Below are 21230 nucleotides of genomic sequence, written 5' to 3'. Positions count from 1 at the left end.
ATATATATAATGTATGCTCGACTCATGGAATCACATTCTAAACCTTTCGTATTGATGTAAGGTCGGTATCCTCTGTACACGTTATTAGGACTAACTCTTCACTATGAACCTTATAAGGATCAGGAAGTACCAACAACATAGATAACATAAGAATAAGAGAAGCAACATTAACATCAATCATTCCATAAGAGGGAAAACAATGTAAGTACTGCTAGCTTCTAAGAGTAGAGTATCTTTGGAAGCTCGTTCATTACATTATGTACAATCGGAGTCGTGCAAAGGACGGAAAGGGATAGCCTCACATACCTTGTATATACTGCCCCAATCACAAGCTATGCAATTGTCACAACTCCTTAATCTACAATAAGAGAAACGATACTATCGTTATCATTTAAGCGTCATAACTATTATGTATCGACCACAATCTATTTTACATTGAAACGGATAGCACCTCCCCTATATATATGAATTCACACTATTCAAAACAATCACCAAACAGCCCAAAAAACATCAATAATAAACATATTGAGCCTCCCAAAATAGTCCACGCACAACCTAATTACATCATACATACGACGACCACCGTAGTCGTGTCAAATGACCCGGAAATGTTACGAATAACTATCATCCCACAACCCTACATATATATGGTGTTTCTCCACACCCTTCCACCTCCAAAACTCCATAAAATAGTAGTAAAACATGAATCCCAATAGCAACACAAAATAGTCCACAAAACAGTCCGCTACAAGTGAATAACTCGAACTCACAGCTTCCGATCACCGTCCTGTGAGTTCTTACATGTATAGAACGAATTACCATGAATTCACAGCAGAGAAAAATGTATGAAAGATGGCAGTAACTTACCTTACTTGTTGGATAACTCAACCCTTCCCTTGGTTCTTCAAACTATAGGTTTTACATTTAAATAGAACTTAAAAGAGAGGGAAAAACGATTAGGATTTGTGTGGGATTTTTAGGGAGGAGTTGCAGGGGTTAACTTTGGTTTTGAGGGTCTGAAATATGAATGAAATAACTAAGTTCATAACCCCTTAAAAGTTCTCTCTTGGCCGACTTAGGTCTTTTAATTTTGTCCTATCATTTTGGCAAGTAGGTGATGCACCTACTTGTCATCTACCAATCTGTGCAGGCTTGCAAAAATATTAATATCTCTACAATCCGATATCGTATTGACAAACGGTTTAATGAATTTGAAACTAGACTCATAGATCTTTAATTTTGTGGGTAGATCACCCCATAATTCCTTGTAAATTAGGAGAAAAGCTTAGACATATTTAACCTAATGTTTAAGTAAAATTATAAACCTAAGTAGCGACAACGTTTGTCGACTTTTGTTTCATAACTCGTTTGACTTCAAGACTTATGATATGGATATTATATGACTCAAATACCTTAATACATGACCTCTTGAGTGTATTAAGAACCTCTAGGTTTACCTGAAAATACGAGTTACAACATCCTTGATTCGTTTAACTTCTAACACTTGTTAATCACCCTTATACACCCTTGTATCACTTTAGACCAATAGGATTAACTTCTTATCAGCTCAAAGGTAATTCCTTCTTGGATTTATGTTAACTATGGCATGAACTAACGCGTGTGGATATAGGTTGTAACACCCTTCCCCCCTTAGGAACATTCGTCCTCGAATGTAAGGGTTCATGGGGAGTTTAAATCATCGTGGATTCCGGCAAAGTTTCTCCCATAAATAGAGGACAAACTTGCAAGCGGTTAACTCAACGTATGGCCTTACAAGGGAGAGTATTCTCAAGTTATTGCTTACCTCATAGAGCCATTTCACCTTCCAATGTATCATCTGTTCCACCAGCATCCTTGTTATCTTCATTCTGGAATAGGTACGGGTATTTAGACTTCATCTCCTTCTCTGCTTCCCATGTTATTTCTTCCATATTCTTGTTCCTCCACAATACTTTGATGGAACCTACATCTTTTGTTCTCAGCTTGCGGACTTGTCGATCTAATATAGCCACTGGCACTTCATCATATGATAGGTCCTCTGTAACCTGTACATCTTTGATAGGGACGACTCGAGAAGGGTCTCCAATACATTTCCTCAACATAGATACATGGAATACCGAGTGGACAAATTCCAATTCGGATGGCAATTCTAACTCATAAGCAACCTGTCCAATCCGTCGAAGAATTTTATACGGCCCAATATACCTTGGACTCAGCTTACCTTTCTTCCCAAAACGCATAATACCCTTCATTGGTGAGATCCTCAGGAAAACCCAATCACCAACCTCAAACATCAGATCATGACGTCGGACATCGGAATAAGATTTTTGCCTACTTTGTGTCGTCCTCAATCGCTCCTGTATCACTTTCACCTTACCAATAGCTTGGTGAATCAAATCTGGCCCATATAATTCTGTTTCACCAACTTCGAACCATCCAACTGGTGATCTACATCTTCTCCCATATAGTGCCTCGTATGGGGCCATTTTATTACTGGAATGGTAGCTATTATTGTAGGCGAATTCTGTGAGTGGAAGATAGTCATCCCAATTTCCCTTAAAATCTAGAACACATGCTCGTAGTATATCTTCCAGTGTCTGAATGGTACGTTCAGCCTGTCCGTCAGTCTGCGGATGAAATGCAGTGCTAAGATTCACTTGTGTGCCTAAACCCTTCTAAAAAGACCTCCAAAAGTTAGCTGTAAATTGAGCTCCTCGGTCTGATATAATAGATATAGGCACACCATGAAGCCTAACAATCTCCTTGATATACAACTTCGCATAATCTTCAGCCGTGTAAGTTGTCTTAACTGGCAGAAAATGGGCACATTTTGTAAGTCGATCAATTATCACCCAGATGGAGTCAAACTTATGATAAGAGCGAGGTAATCCAATAATGAAGTCCATATTAATCACCTCCCATTTCCAGGTCGGAATCTCTATATTCTGAAGCAATCCACCGGGTTTCTGATGTTCTATCTTTACTTGTTGACAATTGGGACACTGGGCTACAAATTCTGCAATAGACTTCTTCATGTTATCCCACCAGTACTGCTCCTTGACATCAAGATACATCTTTGTCGAGCTTGTATGGATGGAATATCGGGATTGATGAATCTCATTCATAATCTTCTCTCGCAACCCTGCCACATTAGGTACACATAATCGGCTCTGGTATCTCAGTGCCCCATCTCTTCCGATCTCAAAAGCCATACTTTTACACAGTTGAATGCTCTCTCTTAATCGTACTAAGATAGGATATTCATATTGTCGTGCTTTTACCTCGGCTACCAAAGATGATTCTGATGTATTCTGTACAGTAACACCTCCGTCATCAGAGTCTAACAATCTGATTCTCATATTGGCTAGATGATGAAGCTCTTTAGTCAACCCCCATCTACCTACCTCAATATGTACTAAGCTTCCCATTTATTTACGGCTGAGAGCGTCTGCCACAACATTGGCTTTACCGGGATGATACAATATCTCGACGTCGTAGTCTTTCAGTAATTCAAGCCACCTACGCTGCCTCAAATTCAACTCTTTCTGCTTGAAGATGTATTGTAAACTCTTGTGATCTGTGTAGATGTCAACATGGATGCCGTATAAGTAGTGCCGCCATATCTTCAAAGCATATATTACTGCAGCCAATTCCAAATCATGGGTTGGATAATTCTTTTCATGCTTCTTCAATTGTCTTGATGCATAAGCAATCACCTTCCCACGCTGCATCAATACGCACCCCAAACCTATACCTGAGGCATCACAATATACCACATAACCTTCTGTTCCTTCAGGAAGAGTGAGCACTGGTGCGGATGTCAATCGATTATTCAGCTCCTGAAAACTACGCTCACAAGTGTCAGACCACTAAAACTTGGTAGCTTTCTGTGTTAACTTAGTCAATGGTGATGATATAGAGGAAAACCCTTCTACAAACCACCTATAATATCCTGCTAGCACTAGGAAGTTGCGGACTTCTGATGGTGTTTTAGGTCTCGGCCAATTCTTTATTGCATCGATCTTCTGAGTGTCGACACTAATACCCTCGTCAGATATCACATGGCCAAGGAACGCTACTGAGATTATCCAAAATTCACATTTGGAGAGCTTAGCATATAACTTACGATCCTGAAGCGTCTATAATACTATCCGCAAGTTGCCCGCATGTTCCGCCTCTGAACGAGAACATACTAGAATGTCATCAATGAATACAATCACGAACACATCAAGATAGGGCCTAAATATAGTATTCATGAGATCCATAAAAGCTGCTGGGGCATTTGTTAGCCCGAACGACATCACCAAGAACTCAAAGTGCCCGTATCTTGTCCGGAAGGCCGTCTTTGGAATATCCTTCTCCTTAACCCTCACCTGATGATACCCTGAACGTAAATCAATCTTGGAGAAATACTTGGCACCCTGGAGTTGGTCAAACAGGTCATCAATTCTTGGAAGTGGATACTTGTTCTTTATAGTAAACTTATTCAACTGTCGATAGTCGATACACATCCGTAACGACCCGTCTTTCTTCCGCACGAATAGGACTGGCGCACCCCAAGGTGAAGTGCTAGGTCTAATGAAGCCCTTCTCCAGCAAGTCCTTCAACCGCACCTTCAACTCTTGCAACTCTGTCGGGGCCATTCTGTATGGAGGGATAGAGATCGGTTGAGTGTCAGGCAACACATCAATGCTAAACTCAATCTCCCTTTCAGGAGGAAGGCCTGGGAGTTCATCTGGGAAAACATCTGGGAATTCGTTGACCACTAGATTGATTGTAAAGTAGGCGGTTTCTCCTCCGCATCCCTAACGCAAACGAAATGATAAATGTAACCTTTTGAGATCATTTTCCTTGCCCAAAAATAGGAAATAAACCTACCTTTTGGTGTAGCAATATTCCCTTTCCATTCAATGATGGGTTCACCAGGAAATTGAAACCTAACCATCTTCGTACGACAGTCAACATTTGCATAGCATGAGGCCAACCAGTCCATTCCCATTATCACATCAAAATCAACCATTTCTAACTCAAATAAATTTGCCGAGGTTTGACGACTACAAATCATCACAGTGCAACCTCTATATACCCTTCTAGCAATCACAGAATCTCCTATCGGAGTAGATACCGCAAGGGGTTTACTTATCAATTCAGGTTCAATGCCAAACTTATTAGCCACAAAGGGTGTAACATATGATAATGTAGATCCCGGATCAATCAGCGCATATACATCATAAGAAAACACAGATATAATACCTGTAACAACATCTGGAGACGACTCGAGATCCTGTCGACCTACTAGAGCATAGGTTCGATTTTGAGCACCACTCGAACTCGGCACTGCACCTCTACCCCTACCACGACCTGTCGACTGCTGAAAACCCTATGCTGGAGGTCGAATTAATGAGGAAGAAGCAGACACAAATCCAGTCGGCTGAGCCATACCATCACCTCCCCTATTAGGACAATCCCTCATCATATGGCCAGGCTGTCCGCAAGAATAACATGCATCAGAACCTCGACAATACAGTCCAAAGTGGGCCTTGCCGTACTAATCACAACGTGGTGTTGTGGGTCTCGTCTGACTATTATCCCTGTGATGTTGCGAGCCTGATGCCTGCGAACTCTTACCTGGACCAAAATGGGTAAATCGATCATATCGAGGCCTCTGAAACTATGGAGGAGCACTAGCTACAGGTGGTGCCGAGCTCCTCGAAGAGTGGGGCCTGACGTTGCCTCTGAAGTCATTAGAATACCTTGAAATCTCGCCCTCTTATGTTGGCCTCTATCCTGCTCCCTATCTGCCCTTTGCTGGCGCTTAAGATCCTCTAGGGTCTCGGCATAAGCCTGAATACGGGAAATATCCATGCCCTTCACCAAGGAGGCTGTCGCACTCATTTATCAGATGTGGTCCCAATCCGTTCATGAACAAATGCACCCTATCACTCATCTCGGCCACCATATGGGGAGCATACATTGCTAAAGAATCGAACTGCATACTGTATTCTCACACACTTATATTACCTTGTCTAAGGTTCAAGAACTTATCAGCTCTAGCTCGTTGTATCTCAACTGGCAAGTAGTAACGAAGAAAGGCCTCAAAGAATTCCTTCTACCCAGCTGGAGGTGCGTTCGGACCCCTGGATCTCTCCCAACTATCATACTAGAGAACCGCTAAATCTCGTAGCCGATAAGAAGCCAACTCTACTGCCTCTGTATCACTAACATGTATAACCCGTAGTATACGATGAACCTGGTTAATAAAAGTCTGCGGGTCCTCTTTGGTGTCTGATCCGGTAAACACTGGAGGTCTAAATTAATAAAATCACGAACTCTCGTACTAACTGGTTTATCAGCAGCACCTGTATTCTGCCTTTGAGCCTTAGCAGCTACCAAGCTAGTCAATAACTGCAAAGCGCTCTACATATCCTAGTCTGTAGTGCTAGACGGAGGAACTAAAGCTGCTAGGTGCCTCCTAATATCCTCTAGAGGAGACGGGGTAGATGAGGTATGATATGACATCTCACTCTGAGCCTCACTTTGGCCTTCTCTGGCTTGGGTCACGTCACTAGTACCCTCTCCCGCAGTTGTATCAAGTCGTCTACTAATTGTTTGCTTCCTAGTGGAAGGCATCGCTGAAAGAAAACAAGGTGAATATTAGAGACGAACACTTACGACTCAACTCTACGCACGATCTAGATTCAGGAAGAAGGTAACAACCCTAGATGTCATGTAGCCTCTTGATTATAAATGTGGCGCGCTACACATCCATAATCAAGACTCTACTAGACATGGCTCATAGACAATCCCTAGGACAGACTTGCTCTGATACCATGTTTGTCACGACCCAAACTAGAGGGCCATGACTAGCACACGACCATACATGCCGAGCACCAACGTACATTTTATCTAACCTTTTTTTTATTATCTTTTAGGGTTGACGAGATCAAAATAAATGGTAGACATGGATCATGGACAACCAACAATAAAATATGATGGCATGAACATACATAGCAGGGGATGACCAGACAATCAAGAAACTACATATAAGGTACGAGCTACCACGCTACCATGAAAGACTATACAACAAAAACCAGCCGACAAGGCATACCAAACTATACATGAGTCGACACTTGTCTATGAGCCTCTAAATGAACATAAGTGCTGCAACATAGCTGGAACAGGGCCCCGACATACCCATAATGTCTATAACAAAAATGCATACCAAGACCACGGCAAGTCCGGAGAAAGGATCTCGCCAATCATTGCTGAACTGGTCAACCTACTGTGGTGAGGGAACTGCACCTGCCTGTCTATTAGGGCCTGCAGCACGACATGCAGCGTCCACAAACAAAAGGATGTCAGTACGAATAAAGTACTGAGTATGTAAGGCAGGGAAGCATAAATACGAACAGTAATATAAGCAGGGTTAGATAATATACAACCTGGAACATCTGAGTACCTCTGAGGGCTACTGACATGAAATGCATGATACATATGTATGTATATACATAAACTTTTAAAACATACGCCTCTGTGGGCATCATCATCATCATATCGTACCCTGCCATAATAGGCTCGGTAAAAACGTACCCGGCCGTCATAAGGCTCAGTAGAATCGTACCCGGCCACGTGGAGCTCGGTAAAAGCCAACTGATCAGTGGTTGCACAATAGGTGTTGTACCTGGCCGACTATAGCGCGGCTCGGTAGAGTAAAATAAATACATATATATAATGAATGCTCGACTCATGGAATCACATTCTAAACCTTTCGGAGTGACGTAAGGTCGGTATCCTCTGTACACGTTATTAGGACTAACTCTTCACTATGAACCTTATAAGAGTCAGGAAGTACCAACAACATTACTAACATAAGAATAATAGAAGCAACATTAACATCAATCGTTCCATAAGAGGGAAAACAATGTAAGTACTGCTAGCTTCTAAGAGTAGAGTATCTTTGGAAGCTCGTTCATTACATTATGTACAATCGGAGTCGTGCAAAGGACGGAAAGGGATAGCCTCACATACCTTGTATATACTGCCCCAATCACAAGCTATGCAATTGTCACAACTCCTTAATCTACAATAAGAGAAACGATACTATCGTTATCATTTAAGCGTCATAACTATTATGTATCGACCACAATCTATTTTACATTGAAACGGATAGCACCTCCCCTATATATATGAATTCACACTATTCAAAACAATCACCAAACAGCCCAAAAAACATCAATAATAAACATATTGAGCCTCCCAAAATAGTCCACGCACAACCTAATTACATCATACATACGACGACCACCGTAGTCGTGTCAAATGACCCGGAAATGTTACGAATAACTATCAGCCCACAACCCTACATATATATGGTGTTTCTCCACACCCTTCCACCTCCAAAACTCCATAAAATAGTAGTAAAACATGAATCCCAATAGCAACACAAAACAGTCCACAAAACAGTCCGCTACAAGTGAATAACTCGAACTCACGGTTTTCGATCACCGTCCTGTGAGTTCTTACATGTATAGAACAAATTACCATGAATTCACAGCAGAGAAAAATGTATGAAAGATGGCAGTAACTTGCCTTACTTGTTGGATAACTCATACCTTCCCTTGGTTCTTCAAACTCTAGGTTTTACCTTCAAAAAGAACTTAAAAGAGAGGGAAAATCGATTACGATTTGTGTGGGATTTTTAGGGAGGAGTTGCAGGGGTTAACTTTAGTTTTGAGGGTCTGAAATATGGATGAAATAACTAAGTTCATAACCCCTTAAAAGTCCTCTCTTGGCCGACTTAGGTCTTTTATTTTTGTCCTATCATTTTGGCAAGTAGGTGATGCACCTACTTGTCATCTACCAATCTGCGCATGCTTGAAAAAATATGAACATTTCTATACTCCGAGATCGTATTGACAAACGGTTTAATGAATTGGAAACTAGACTCATAGATATTTAATTTGGTGGGTAGATCACCCCGTAATTCCTTGTAAATTAGGAGAAAATCTTAGAAATATTTAACATAATGTTTAAGTAAAATTATGAACCTAAGTTGCGACAACGTTTGTCGACTTTTGTTTCATAACTCGTTTGACTTCAAGACTTATGATATGGATATTATATGACTCATATACCTTAATACATGACCTCTTGAGTGTATTAAGAACCTCTAGGTTTACCTGAAAATACGAGTTACAACATCCTTGATTCGTTTAACTTCTAATACTTGTTAATCACCCTTATACACCCTTGTATCACTTAAGACCAATAGAATTAACTTCTTATCAGCTCAAAGCTAATTCCTTCTTCAATTTATGTTAACTAATATATGGCATGAACTAACGCGTGTGGATATAGGTTGTAACAGTTAATGAACGAGAAGTAAAATCAGATGTGATATTCAAGATCATATGAGTTGTATGGAATTCCAATATGCGTGAGAACTCAGATAAGCTAAGTATGCACGCAAAAAGGGGGCAAAAAGACGAGGAAAAGCAATTTCCTACATTTGAAGAAAGCTAAAATGGAACAAAAGGAATTATTCGATTAATGATTAGCCATAGAAGACGCCGGTATAAACTGAAAGAAGGAATTCGGTCCAGGTCATAGACAAAGGATTGAATCATTAGAAGACTATATCATGGTTTTCCATAGCATCCATAAAAGGCTAAAGTAATAACTAAATGCCATGAACCAAAGATCGGAAGATAGCTCGAGCCTACATAAAGGCTAATAAGAAGAAAGAGGAAACAAAAGAATTACATCAACTAAGTAACTGAGGAGTCTGCTTATTGGACCTAGAAAGTTACAAATATCATGAATGAGAACATTATAGAATCACTATTAATATCAGAGGTACAAGAGAAATAGTACAGTAGCAATATTCTATAACGGCTCTAAGATAGAGCCAGTTAGAAGAGTACCAGTATGGAGCTACCACTAGATTGTGTATGCACCAGAGGTGCAAGTATTATAAAAGAGATTCAAGTTGTGGATGTGATTATACCTATGTGAAAGGGAGGTCATGAAAGAGATAAAAGATATGATGTGAGTCTTTAAGATAAGTAACGTAAAGGTGGACAATGTATGAGATACTCAAATACATAAGGTTGTGAATAGTCCTTACTTCGGATAGAAGGCTAGAAGTGTGGGGATTCAATATCTATGAATAATAGCGGCATCGTCAGTAGTATATCCTCTAGCCTATAGTCTAGGTATCAAGAAGCCTGATTAAGAGAATAAAGAAGAGTTAAGAGACGATGTGATGTCTCGCTTGATATTCTAGAAAGACATATGGAAATCTATGATGCAACCAAGTTGAAAGGTTGCAAGTAATATATATAGATATCTTTAGGTCACAAGCGATTGTACCAAGAGCAGACAGTTTCTCTAAGTTATACAAAGCTCACTAAAGCCTGAATGAACTCAAAGGAGTTTAAGACAAATATCACTAAGAAGAGATGGAATGCTATATAATGGGGCTGTGATTATGGTAGATAAAGGACGATGTTTGGGCCTTCGATTGAGTAATGGTCTGACGAAAAAAAAGAAAGGGACTTTATGAATTGGACAAGATTAAAATATCCACGTAAGGCGAGCCACATTGGGATGCTATGAAATACGGTTATGGAAGTATAATATCGTATCACCCAGGTGGATCACAAAAATCACTTCAAATATTCCATGATGCAGCATAAGCCCTAGTGGCAATATATTATGTAAGAAATTTCAAGTTATTAATGGATGATTGTAGATCAACATTGAGGTGAATCAAGAATGGATGGGTATACATTGCAAAGTACGAGATGAGATTGGGCCATCAACATTAAAATGAATAGTAATGAAGAAGCGTTAAAGGATTTAGCTTTATGCATATAGGATAAACAACAAGAGTGTATGTGGTGAAATCAGGGGGATCTATTTCCCGCCATTAAGCTATATTCAGAAAGTCATGTCAGCATCTCGAGGCTGTGGGATTACGATCAAGCTCCCTCTCTTGAGGATCGTCCGCGACCCTGCAGAGACTCCGAGGGTAAGGAATCCATCCACGACCCAACAAAAGTTACGAAGATAAGGGACTCCAGAGTCAATAGGCACTAGTACCATGCCTAGCCGTCCCATCCCCATGTCCCTTCATTCAATACACTTTGTACTATATGGTATTCCTTCTCCTATATAAGGGGGGATCCATGCCACTTTGTAAGGGACTGATATTGCTCCATTTTCTTCATAAGTGCAATAATACCTCTCTCTCTCTCTTTTCTTTCTATGCTTGTTTGTCTCAGTGGTCCGAGGCCACGTCAATATTCATCGCGTTCTTACTCGTTCTTCATTATATACCTTAGTATTGGTCATAAAGAGCCTTGTTTGATTATATCTTCAACTGATATCCCATCTCCGACTATCCCCGATAGCTCTAGCTCGATCCTGACATCGACCTCGAGGTCCTTCATTGACCGGACCTGTATCCGGGCAGCAGGCCCTTCGATTTGATTATTATCTCGTTTTAGCTTGCATTTAATCTTCAAACTTCATATTTTTAGCATCAACTACTCTAACAACTAACTCGGGAATAGATCATGTATTTTTAGAATCTCATTTACAAATTTAATTGTTGTTACCATTTTCACAGTAAACAGATTGGTGCCCATCGTGGGGCTAAAAATAATAGTGATTATTTTCTTGCTAGTTTCATTGCACAAATGCACATTATCTTTCACACTTTTTCTCGCTCAGAGATCTCTTTTTTCAGGACGAAGCACCTGGTTCGACTAGTGAAATGGGAAGCCGGAACCTCAAAGGCGACGGAGAAAAGGGCACGACCGACCTAGAGTCCAGTGTCCACATGATTATTGGGGGAGACAACGTTCCCCGAGGACCCGTGTCCAAACGAGCGAGAACGTCCACTATAGAGGAGGGGTCAACCCGAGAGCGCTTACCTGGAGAAACCCTCTTATTCAGCGAGGAGGATCTCGAAGCCATTATGGAACCACACAACGACGCGCTAGTAATCTCGTTTCTCTCAAACAACACCAGAATAAAGCACGTGCTCGTGGATCCAGGTAACTCGGTCAACATAATTAGGTCAGAAGTAGTAGAACAACTAGGGCTGCTCAATCAAGTTGTTCGCACCCCTAGGGTCCTCCACGGTTTCAACATGGTAGGAGAAGAAACGAATGGAGAAATCATTCTCCTTATCGACACATCTGGCACGACCCAGAACACTGAGTTTCAGGTCATCGACGACGACACTTTTTTTTCCCAGTTCCTGTACGTGGAATGATTTCTCTAGGTATGGCATCACAAAAATACATGGAGAACAACAGGTATCAAGGGAAATGTTCGCAGTCCACCACGAGATGCCAACCCTCGCATGCCCAGCCCCGGACAAGGGGGGAAGCATGCAGACTCTCGAAGACGACGAGGAAGACTTCTTTGCACCCCGAACCTTCATCACCCCCAAGGAATCCGACGCGACCAAGTCAACAATCGAAGAGCTGGAGCAAACTATTTTGATCAAACACCTCCGGGATCGCAAGTTATACCTAGGAACTGGGCTAACCCCCGAAATCAGGGAAGAGTTTATTCAATTCCTTAGTAATAACATCGACTGTTTCGTTTGGTCCCACTTAGATATGATAGGTATCTCACTAGAAATAACCTCCTACAAACTAAGCGTTGACCCCAATTTAAAACCGTGAAGCAAAAAAAAAAGACCGTAGTCCGAGGTGAATCATGCCTTCATCAAAGAGGAAGTGGCGAAGCTCCTTAGAATCGGATCCATCAGGGAAGTAAACTATCCCGAATGGCTAGCTAACGTAGTGGTAATGCCAAAAAAGGGGAATAAGTTAAGGATGTGTGTAGACTATAAAGACTTGAACAAAGCATGTCCAAAAGATTCCTTCATGTTGCCTAATATCGATCGCCTAATCGATGCTGCGGCCGGCCACGAGATGCTCACTTTCCTCGATGCCTACTCGGCGTACAATAAAATTTAGATGAACCCCGAGGATAGCGAAAAGACCTCACATATCACAAAATACGGTACATATTGTTATAACGTAATGCCCTTTGGGCTAAAAAATGCGGGAGCAACATACAAACGGCTAGTTAACAATATGTTTGAGCACTAAGTAGGAAAATTAATGGAAGTATATATTGATGACATGCTAGTCAAATCCCTACGCGCAGAGGACCATCTGAACCATTTGCAGGAAACCTTCGACATCCTTAGAAGCTACAACATGAAGCTCAATCCTGAGAAGTGCGCCTTCGGTGTAGGTTCGGACAAATTCCTGGGCTTCATGGTCTCAAACAGGGGGATCAAAATCAATCCCAACAAAATAAAGGACATCGAAGAAATTACGGTGGTAAACAACATAAAAGTCGTTCAGCGGCTGACGGGGCGGATTGCGACCCTAGGCAGATTCATATCGAGATCACCGGACAAAAGACACCATTTCTATGCCCTGATCAAAAGAAAGAACAACTTAGAGTGGACTCCAGAATGCCAGCACGTCCTAGAAGAACTGAAATGGTACCTCTCTATTCCGCCTTTGTTGCACACGCCCAAGGAGGATGAAACAATATACCTATACCTGGCTGTATCCGAAATAGTGGTAAGCAGTGTACTGGTGTGAGAAGAGCAAGGTACGCAATTTCCTGTTTATTATGTGACAATGTAGCCGAGTATGAGGCTATGATTGCAGGTTTAGAGTTGGCCAAAAGTTTGGGAGCCAAGACTGTCGAGGCAAAATGTGACTCGCTCCTCATAGTAAGCCAGGTAAACATAAGCTACAAAGCCCGAGAAGACAGGATGCAAAGGTATTTGGACAAAATCCAAATCGCATTGTGTCGCTTCAAAGAATGGACATTAGTCCATATACCCAGAGAGCAAAATTGCGAGGCCGACGCCCTCGCGAACCTAGGATATTCTGCTGAAGAGGAAGACATGCTCCCCGAAACCGTCATTCAACTTTTTAAATCTGTGGTCGAGAAAGGTCACGCCAAATTAACTCCACCAGCCTTACATGGGACTAGAGAAACAAATACATCGATTACATGAAAGACGGAAAGCTACCAACGGATCCAAAATAATCAAGGGCCTTGCGGACCAAAGCGGCCCCGTTCTCACTCGGCGAAAATGGAGCTCTTTACAAGAGAACCTTTAACGGTCCCCTGGCGATATGCTTGGGGCCGAGCGACACGAATTATGTGCTCTAGGAGATCTACGAAGGCACCTGCAAAAATCACTCTGGGGTCAATTCCTTAGTCCGGACAGTAATTAGAATGGGCTACTATTGGGACAACATGGAAAAAGATGCCAGGGAATTCGTCCGAAAATGTGACAAGTGTTAGAGGTTGGCTCCTATGATCCACCAGCCCTGGGAACAACTACATTCCGTTTTTTCACCATGGCCATTTATGAAACGGGGAAAGGACATTGTCAGCCCTTTGCCGACGGCGCCAGGTAAGGCCAGATTCATTTTATTTATGACTGACTATTTCTCAAAGTGGGTGGAAGCGCAGGCCTTCGAGAAAATAAGGGAGAAGGAAGTCATCAATTTTATATGGGAACACATCATATGCCGGTTCGGAATCCCGTCTAAAATAACATGCGACAACGGGAGGCAATTCATTGGGAGCAAGGTAATACACTTCCTTGAAGAAAACAAAATCAAGAGAATCCTATCGATGCCATACCACCCGTGTACGAACAGCCAAGCCGAATCTACAATTAAAACCATCATTGAAAATTTTAAAAAGAAGTTGGAAAGCACCAAGGGAAAATGGAGAGAAACGCTGCCCGAGGTGCTGTGGGCATATCGGACGATTCCAAAATCAAGCACCGGGGAGATACCCTTATCTCTAGTATATGGTGCCGAGGCACTGATACCGGTGGAGGTCGGAGTACCAAGCGCCAGATTCTGACACACTAGCGAGGGGTCAAACAACAAGGCCATGGCAACGGCCCTCGAGCTGCTCAACGAAAGACGGGAAGCCTCGCTGGTTCGGATGGCTGCCTAAAAATAGAAAATCAAAAGATACTACAACAGAAGAACAAATCTCCGATACTTCGGAATCGGAGACTTGGTCCTAAGGAAGGTTACCCTCAACACCAGAAACCCTAATGAAGGGATGCTGGGCCAAAATTGGGAAGGACCGTACCGTGTCCTTGGGGTAGTTTGCAGAGGATCCTATAAGCTTAGTACCATGGTGGGCGAACAATTTCTGAGTAACTAGAATGTATCGATGCTTAGGCGGTATTTCTGCAAGGGCGGCCAGATTTTGAACCCCACAAATGTCCTCGAGCAAATGTCGCACTCTTTTCCTTCGACCAGATTTTTCATCCCAAAACGGGTTCTTGCCAGTAAGGTTTTTAATGAGACGACGTCAATACATTTCCCCAGAAGGATTCGAGGAACCTACGGGATTTCTTTTGCAGTCGGTCCCGCCCCGGGAAAAAGACGAACAAGTCTCCAATAGGGAACAATGTATCGGGCCAAGCTCGCAAAAGAAAAAAGCATGTATCTACACCAAGCAATAAAAGGATATCTTTTCAGCATCTTATTCTCCAAACAAGGAAATCTCAAGTATACCCTCGACAAGGGCCTCTCCACCAAACGCATCCCGAGATACTCGGAGACTCGGCATCAGCAATTCAGCATCCGCACGACCCCGGTGTCGGAACTCTGGGCTCATAAAGCCCCTACAAGGCATCTCCAAGCTCACGAAAAGCGGTCTTCATGCTTAAACAAATTCTCTGACTCGGAGACTGTCATTCATCGCCAATCGCCATGCGCTGGAAAACCCGAAACTGTAAGACCCCTATCGAGAAGACTCGGCTTAACCAGAACTATTCTACATTACAAAAATTATAAGACTTCAACAGGCATGACAAACTGTAAGACCTCAACATGCATGAAAATCCCAAAGTTTAGGATATACGTCGCATTTGTAAGAATACCGAAAGGGCATACCCTCAGTGTAGACGCCTAAACTAACACTCGGGATCAAAAAATGGCTACGGCCAAACACATATGACTTCAGTCAAAACGGCTAATACAGCCAAACTAACGTGACTCAGGGATGCCCGAACGTCGCTACACAAAAATCGCAGGCCACTACTTTGAATATACTTCGGAAAGAGCCGGTTAAAATAGGCTTCCCTCAAAAGGCAAAAATCTTTCAAAAGACCTTAACGAGCGGAAAACAAAGCTTACAAAAAGCCCATAGGCAAAAACAGCATAAGAGCCATTTTCGCCAGCTAAGCAAGCCTCCGAGCCACATATTAAAAGGTCTCTACGACCAAACAGCGTTAGAGCCATTGTCGCCAGCAAATTTGACAACTTGAGGATTAAAATGAGCTCGAATCGTAACCCAATTCAGATACCGAATCCAAAATAATTAATTATGCAAGCCTCCGGGCCACATACTAAAAGACCTCAATGGCCAAAATAGCGTAAGAGCCATTGTCTCCAGCTAAAAAATTGACAACTTAAGGCTTAATTAAAGTTCGAATCGCAATGCGACTCGGAGACTAGACCCGAAATAGTTAAACTGCAACATGCCTAAGGGCATGACATAAATGCCACTGTCAACCAGCCGAGTGAGTCTCCGGGACACACACCTATAAGGTCACTTCGACCTGAAGCAGAAAAGTCAATCGCCATCCACCCATGCAGGCAGGAAAGAACTTGACGGTCAATTGAAGCTCGAATCACAATGCGACTCGGAGATTGGACCCGAAATGGCTAAACTATAATATGTCTAAGGGCACGGGATAAATGCCACCATCGCCAGCACAGACAAACACAAAACTCGAGGGTAAATTAAGCTCGAGTCAGGCCCCGACTTGGAGACTGAACCCTAAGGCGGTTAAAGCGTGCAAGCCTAAGGGAAAATCCGGGATCAAATCGACCCAATTTGAAACTCCAACGAGCAGAAATATAGAAAATACAAGTTGCGGGGTTTCCCCTCTTATTTGTACATATTGACGATGAAGCGCAACCTCAGCTTGCGCCGTACAATGAAAGCAATATATATACACAACAAAGAAGGCACATAATTATCATTCCACTTTTTTCTGGCAGATATAACTCGGCGGTCTCCTCCTCATCATCCTCAACATTAGACTGTAAGAACTTAGTATCGTACTCCTCTCTTTTGGCTTGCTCAATCTCCCCCGAGAGATCAAAGCCCCTGGCATGAATCTCCTCAAGAATTTCCCTCCGGATTTGCACCTCACGTACTCCTTGCTGTTGTTGGCATGATTGAGTGTCTTCTGCAACTCAACTTTAGCAGCGGCAGCACTCCTCGAATAACCCGCCATTTTCTGTCCAGCCCTGGTATTATTCATCACAACCTCGACCCGGATATTCACCACCTCGGTTTTTGCCCTTAAAATCTCGGATGAGAGTCTCACGATCATCTTTGCCCGAGCAAAATCATTCACATGGACAGCCTAAATTTGCGCCTCGAGAGCGGAAGCCCCGGCCTGAGCCCTCTCTTTGTCCTCAAAGTGGGTATTCAGATGCGCCTATAGCTCGACGAATTCACGTCTGGATTTGCCAACCTCACCCCAGAGTTGTTCCATCTTATCTACCTTGTCCTTCAACTGAAACAGCAACACGTCAAGATGGCGAGACATAAAGGGAACACAGGACAGTGCGAGATGCAGGATACCTATTTCTCCAAGAGGGCCTCCCAGGCCCGACTCCGGTCCACCTCACGCCATAATGAGACGAGCTCACATTCCTTTACCGCACAAAGAAGCTTGAGGGATTTCTCCATATCTCGAAAATCCCGCAATGGGGCCGCACAATGAAGTAGTTAGGCCTTGAGCCTGTCAAAAGCCTGAGAAAGTAAGCCAGGTAAACAAAAAGAAAACAGAGGAGCGCAGGGCCAGAACATTCTTACAACGGCAAAAACTCACCATAATGCCAAAGCGCTGAGCCTCGCCGAAGGCCGAAGCAACGTACGATGAACATCTTAGTTCATTTTATATCACAATATTTAAAACGTGGTTAAACTTCCAAGGTTCCATACAAGTTATAGTGTAGAAGAAAGCAAAAGTACAAGCTTACAACATGGTCCATTGACCTATCCAATACCCATACATAACCCACACAAACGTCTACAGAGCCTCAAAGGACACAAAAGACGTGGTAACAATGCCGGCAACAAGGCCCCGGCTATACCTCAAAAGTGAAAGTCCAAAATAAGAAGATGTACAATATAACACCTTGAAGGAGAAAGGGGCTCACCAAGACTTTGAGAAGAAGGTACTCCGCTATGCGCGATCGACACTATCCGCAATGGAGCCACCTACATTCATAAAAAAATATAGCGCCCGCAGCAAAAGGGACGTTAGTGTCATCGAATAGCACTAGTATGTATAACTAAACACCATTTTACTAGAAAGAACTATCAAGAAAGTACAAGTAAATCACATGATTAAATCAAATATGCAATTGATTCAATCCTTCATATAATTTCCAAAACTTAGTTTGGGGCATTTCTATCATATCTTCATCACTGTGCTCAATACCACCGCTATCTTGAGCGGAGTCCGATCACGACCCGACCGGAGGCATATATCTCAATCACTATTTCATTTCCCTTATACGAAATTCAATATCAGCACATTACCACCATGTGTGCGGCATGGTGTCCGATCACGACCCGATCGGCTAGGCTGCCTTATCTAGGTGTTGTTCCTTTCTCATTAGTTATCACATCTAAATCTTTATTTCATATATATATTATATCAATTCCTTGGCACTCAGGGCCACCATTATCACATCGTTTTCCATATTCAATATTCATCTTGTAGGTTGTGATCATAGGCATATACAAAAGTAATTCAAGTTACTGTACAGGTAAGTGGGCACATAGCTAGCATGAATAATTCTCAGTTTCTGTCTTGGCTTATAGCCTAAGCATTTCAACACATAATTGTATTCTTCATACTTCTTTAATTATCAAGAGTGGTACATTACTCACATTGAGGCACATTCTTCATGTATATGTGTAGTTAATTGCAAATCAATTAATGCACAATAACAATCAATACATTAACCAATTCAAATCTTACCACACTTTCGTAAATGCCAACGAAGCTCAATTTCTAATAAAAGGGGGTTATAGCCATACATACCTCGTTTAAGCTTTCCTTAAATTACTACGATGTTCCGGAAATTCTAGCAATCCCAATCTAATTGAGACATAAAAAAATTGAACACAATTTAGGAATGTATTCATGGTTTCAACTTATTTGAACATTTTATCAAATACTAGTTGAGCATCTTGATTTCAAATCTCATTTACATGGTTTCCTTCTTTCCCCAACACAACCTTTACTTATTTATGTTCAACAATCTTGCCACAAACGTAATTCGTACATGCATGTATACATAATACTATTACACCCAAGAATCATACCCTAATAACCCATCTCACAATCTCTACAACACCAACACAACCTAGGTTAGGCACCTATGGCTTCTAGTCACCATCCCATGAGTTCTAATGTATATATCATACATAAATAATCAACATAGAGTAGTTAGAGATGATAGCCATACCTCTTGTAGTAAGAATTTTGAAAATCCCCACTTGTAGAGTTCTTGATCAATTTAGGGATTTGAATGGGAATATATGGATTTTCAAGATTAATCCTTGTTAATATAAGTTTTTAGGAGTAGTAATCAACTCAAAATACTCAAAAAACATTACCTTGGATCATAGGAGGGAAGTATGGGACGCATTCCCCTTGATAAAACAAGCCCTAGCTCAAAAAAATGACTTAGGGGCGCTCCATACCCGGTCTTGGGGTATTTATAGGGCTGTTGGGCACGCGACCGCAGTTTGCCTCTCTCGGAGACAGAAACACCCAGTTTTCCTGCGGTTTGCCGCGGCCGCGCCGCGGTCGCGCATCTGACACAGGTCCGGTAAAATGGTCATAACTTTCTGTATACACCTCCAAATGACGAACGGTTTAATGCGTTGGAAACTACACTCAAAGAGATTTAATTTGATTAGCTGTGCATCAGTCAACACTTTATATAACTAGAGATATGCTTGTCCAAAGGGAGGTCTTGTGCGCATTCACTTACAACTTTAGCCTATTATGAAATATTTTCCAACTTGGCTTAGACTTAGGCCTCTCCGTAGACCCCAAATCACTTATAATATGACTTATACACTTATTAACTTATCTAATTTATATCCATTATATCATGAACCCTCACTTGCACTCAAGATAAAATAATTAGCCTATCTTGGCACCACAATATCTTAGATTACTTAGCAAAATTTTCTGGGGCTTTACATTCTCCCCCGCTTAGGATCATTCGTCCTCGAATGAGGATCAAGGTTCATTCACTAGCCATCCTTATGTAACTTCAGCTTGTTCACATCATGAAATATATCAACAGCCCCGAATTTGGCTAACTCCATAAATTTCCAAAAATTTCGCCAGAGTTTCCTTTGTAACTAGACCTATCCACCTATCAGAGGGCCCAGATACATATCCTAACAGCATATACATGTTTCATAGACATAACATAACTTGTACAACACCAACCATGGCCGCATAGGCAACACATATAATCAAAATGGAATAGTTTAACATGGATCAAATCAAAAGATAAGAGTTCATATGAACCAAATGCATAAAAGCTATTACATGACTATTCAAACAAATGTGGGTACTTCTTTCTCATTTCTTCCTCGGTTTCCCAAGTGTCTTCCTCAACCTGATGGTTCGGCCATAACACTTTTACTGAGGCAATTTCTTTATTTCTCAATCTTCCGGACTTGCATATCAAGAATGGCAACTGGAATTTCTTCATGAGATAGTTCTCCATTAACCTCAATAGTTGCAACTGGCACAATAGTGGACGGATCTCCCACTACCTTCTTCAACATAGACACATGGAAGATCGGATGTACCAACGACATCTCGGGTGGCAGCTCGAGCTTGTATGCCACCTGAACAATCCTCTAAATGATTCTGTACAGTCCGACATACCTCGGAGTTAATTTCCCTTTCTTCCCAAATCGCATAATGCCCTTCATGGTGAAAACTTCCAAAAATACCCAATCATCTTCATTGAACTCCAAATCTCTGCGACGAATGTCCGAATAAGACTTTTGGCGACTCTGAGCAGTTTTCAACCTCTCCTTAATAATCTTGACTTTCTCCATGGCCTGATGTACGAGGTCCG

General features: G+C 41.9%; 1 protein-coding gene across 1 annotated transcript; it reads right to left on the bottom strand.

The window, feature by feature from the left end:
* Positions 1–20799: 20799 nt before the first annotated feature.
* Positions 20800–21210, bottom strand: LOC138883079 (uncharacterized). The gene is made up of 2 exons (XM_070163739.1): positions 21103–21210; positions 20800–20994 (listed from the first exon to the last, which is right to left on the bottom strand). The coding sequence occupies exons 1-2, from the start codon at positions 21208–21210 to the stop codon at positions 20800–20802; spliced, it is 303 nt and encodes a 100-aa protein (XP_070019840.1).
* Between the last annotated feature and the right edge of the window lie 20 nt (positions 21211–21230).

This window comes from Nicotiana sylvestris, chromosome 12 (genome assembly GCF_000393655.2).
Source record: "Nicotiana sylvestris chromosome 12, ASM39365v2, whole genome shotgun sequence".
NCBI lineage: Eukaryota > Viridiplantae > Streptophyta > Magnoliopsida > Solanales > Solanaceae > Nicotiana > Nicotiana sylvestris.
This window is presented reverse-complemented; position numbering and strand designations above follow the sequence as displayed.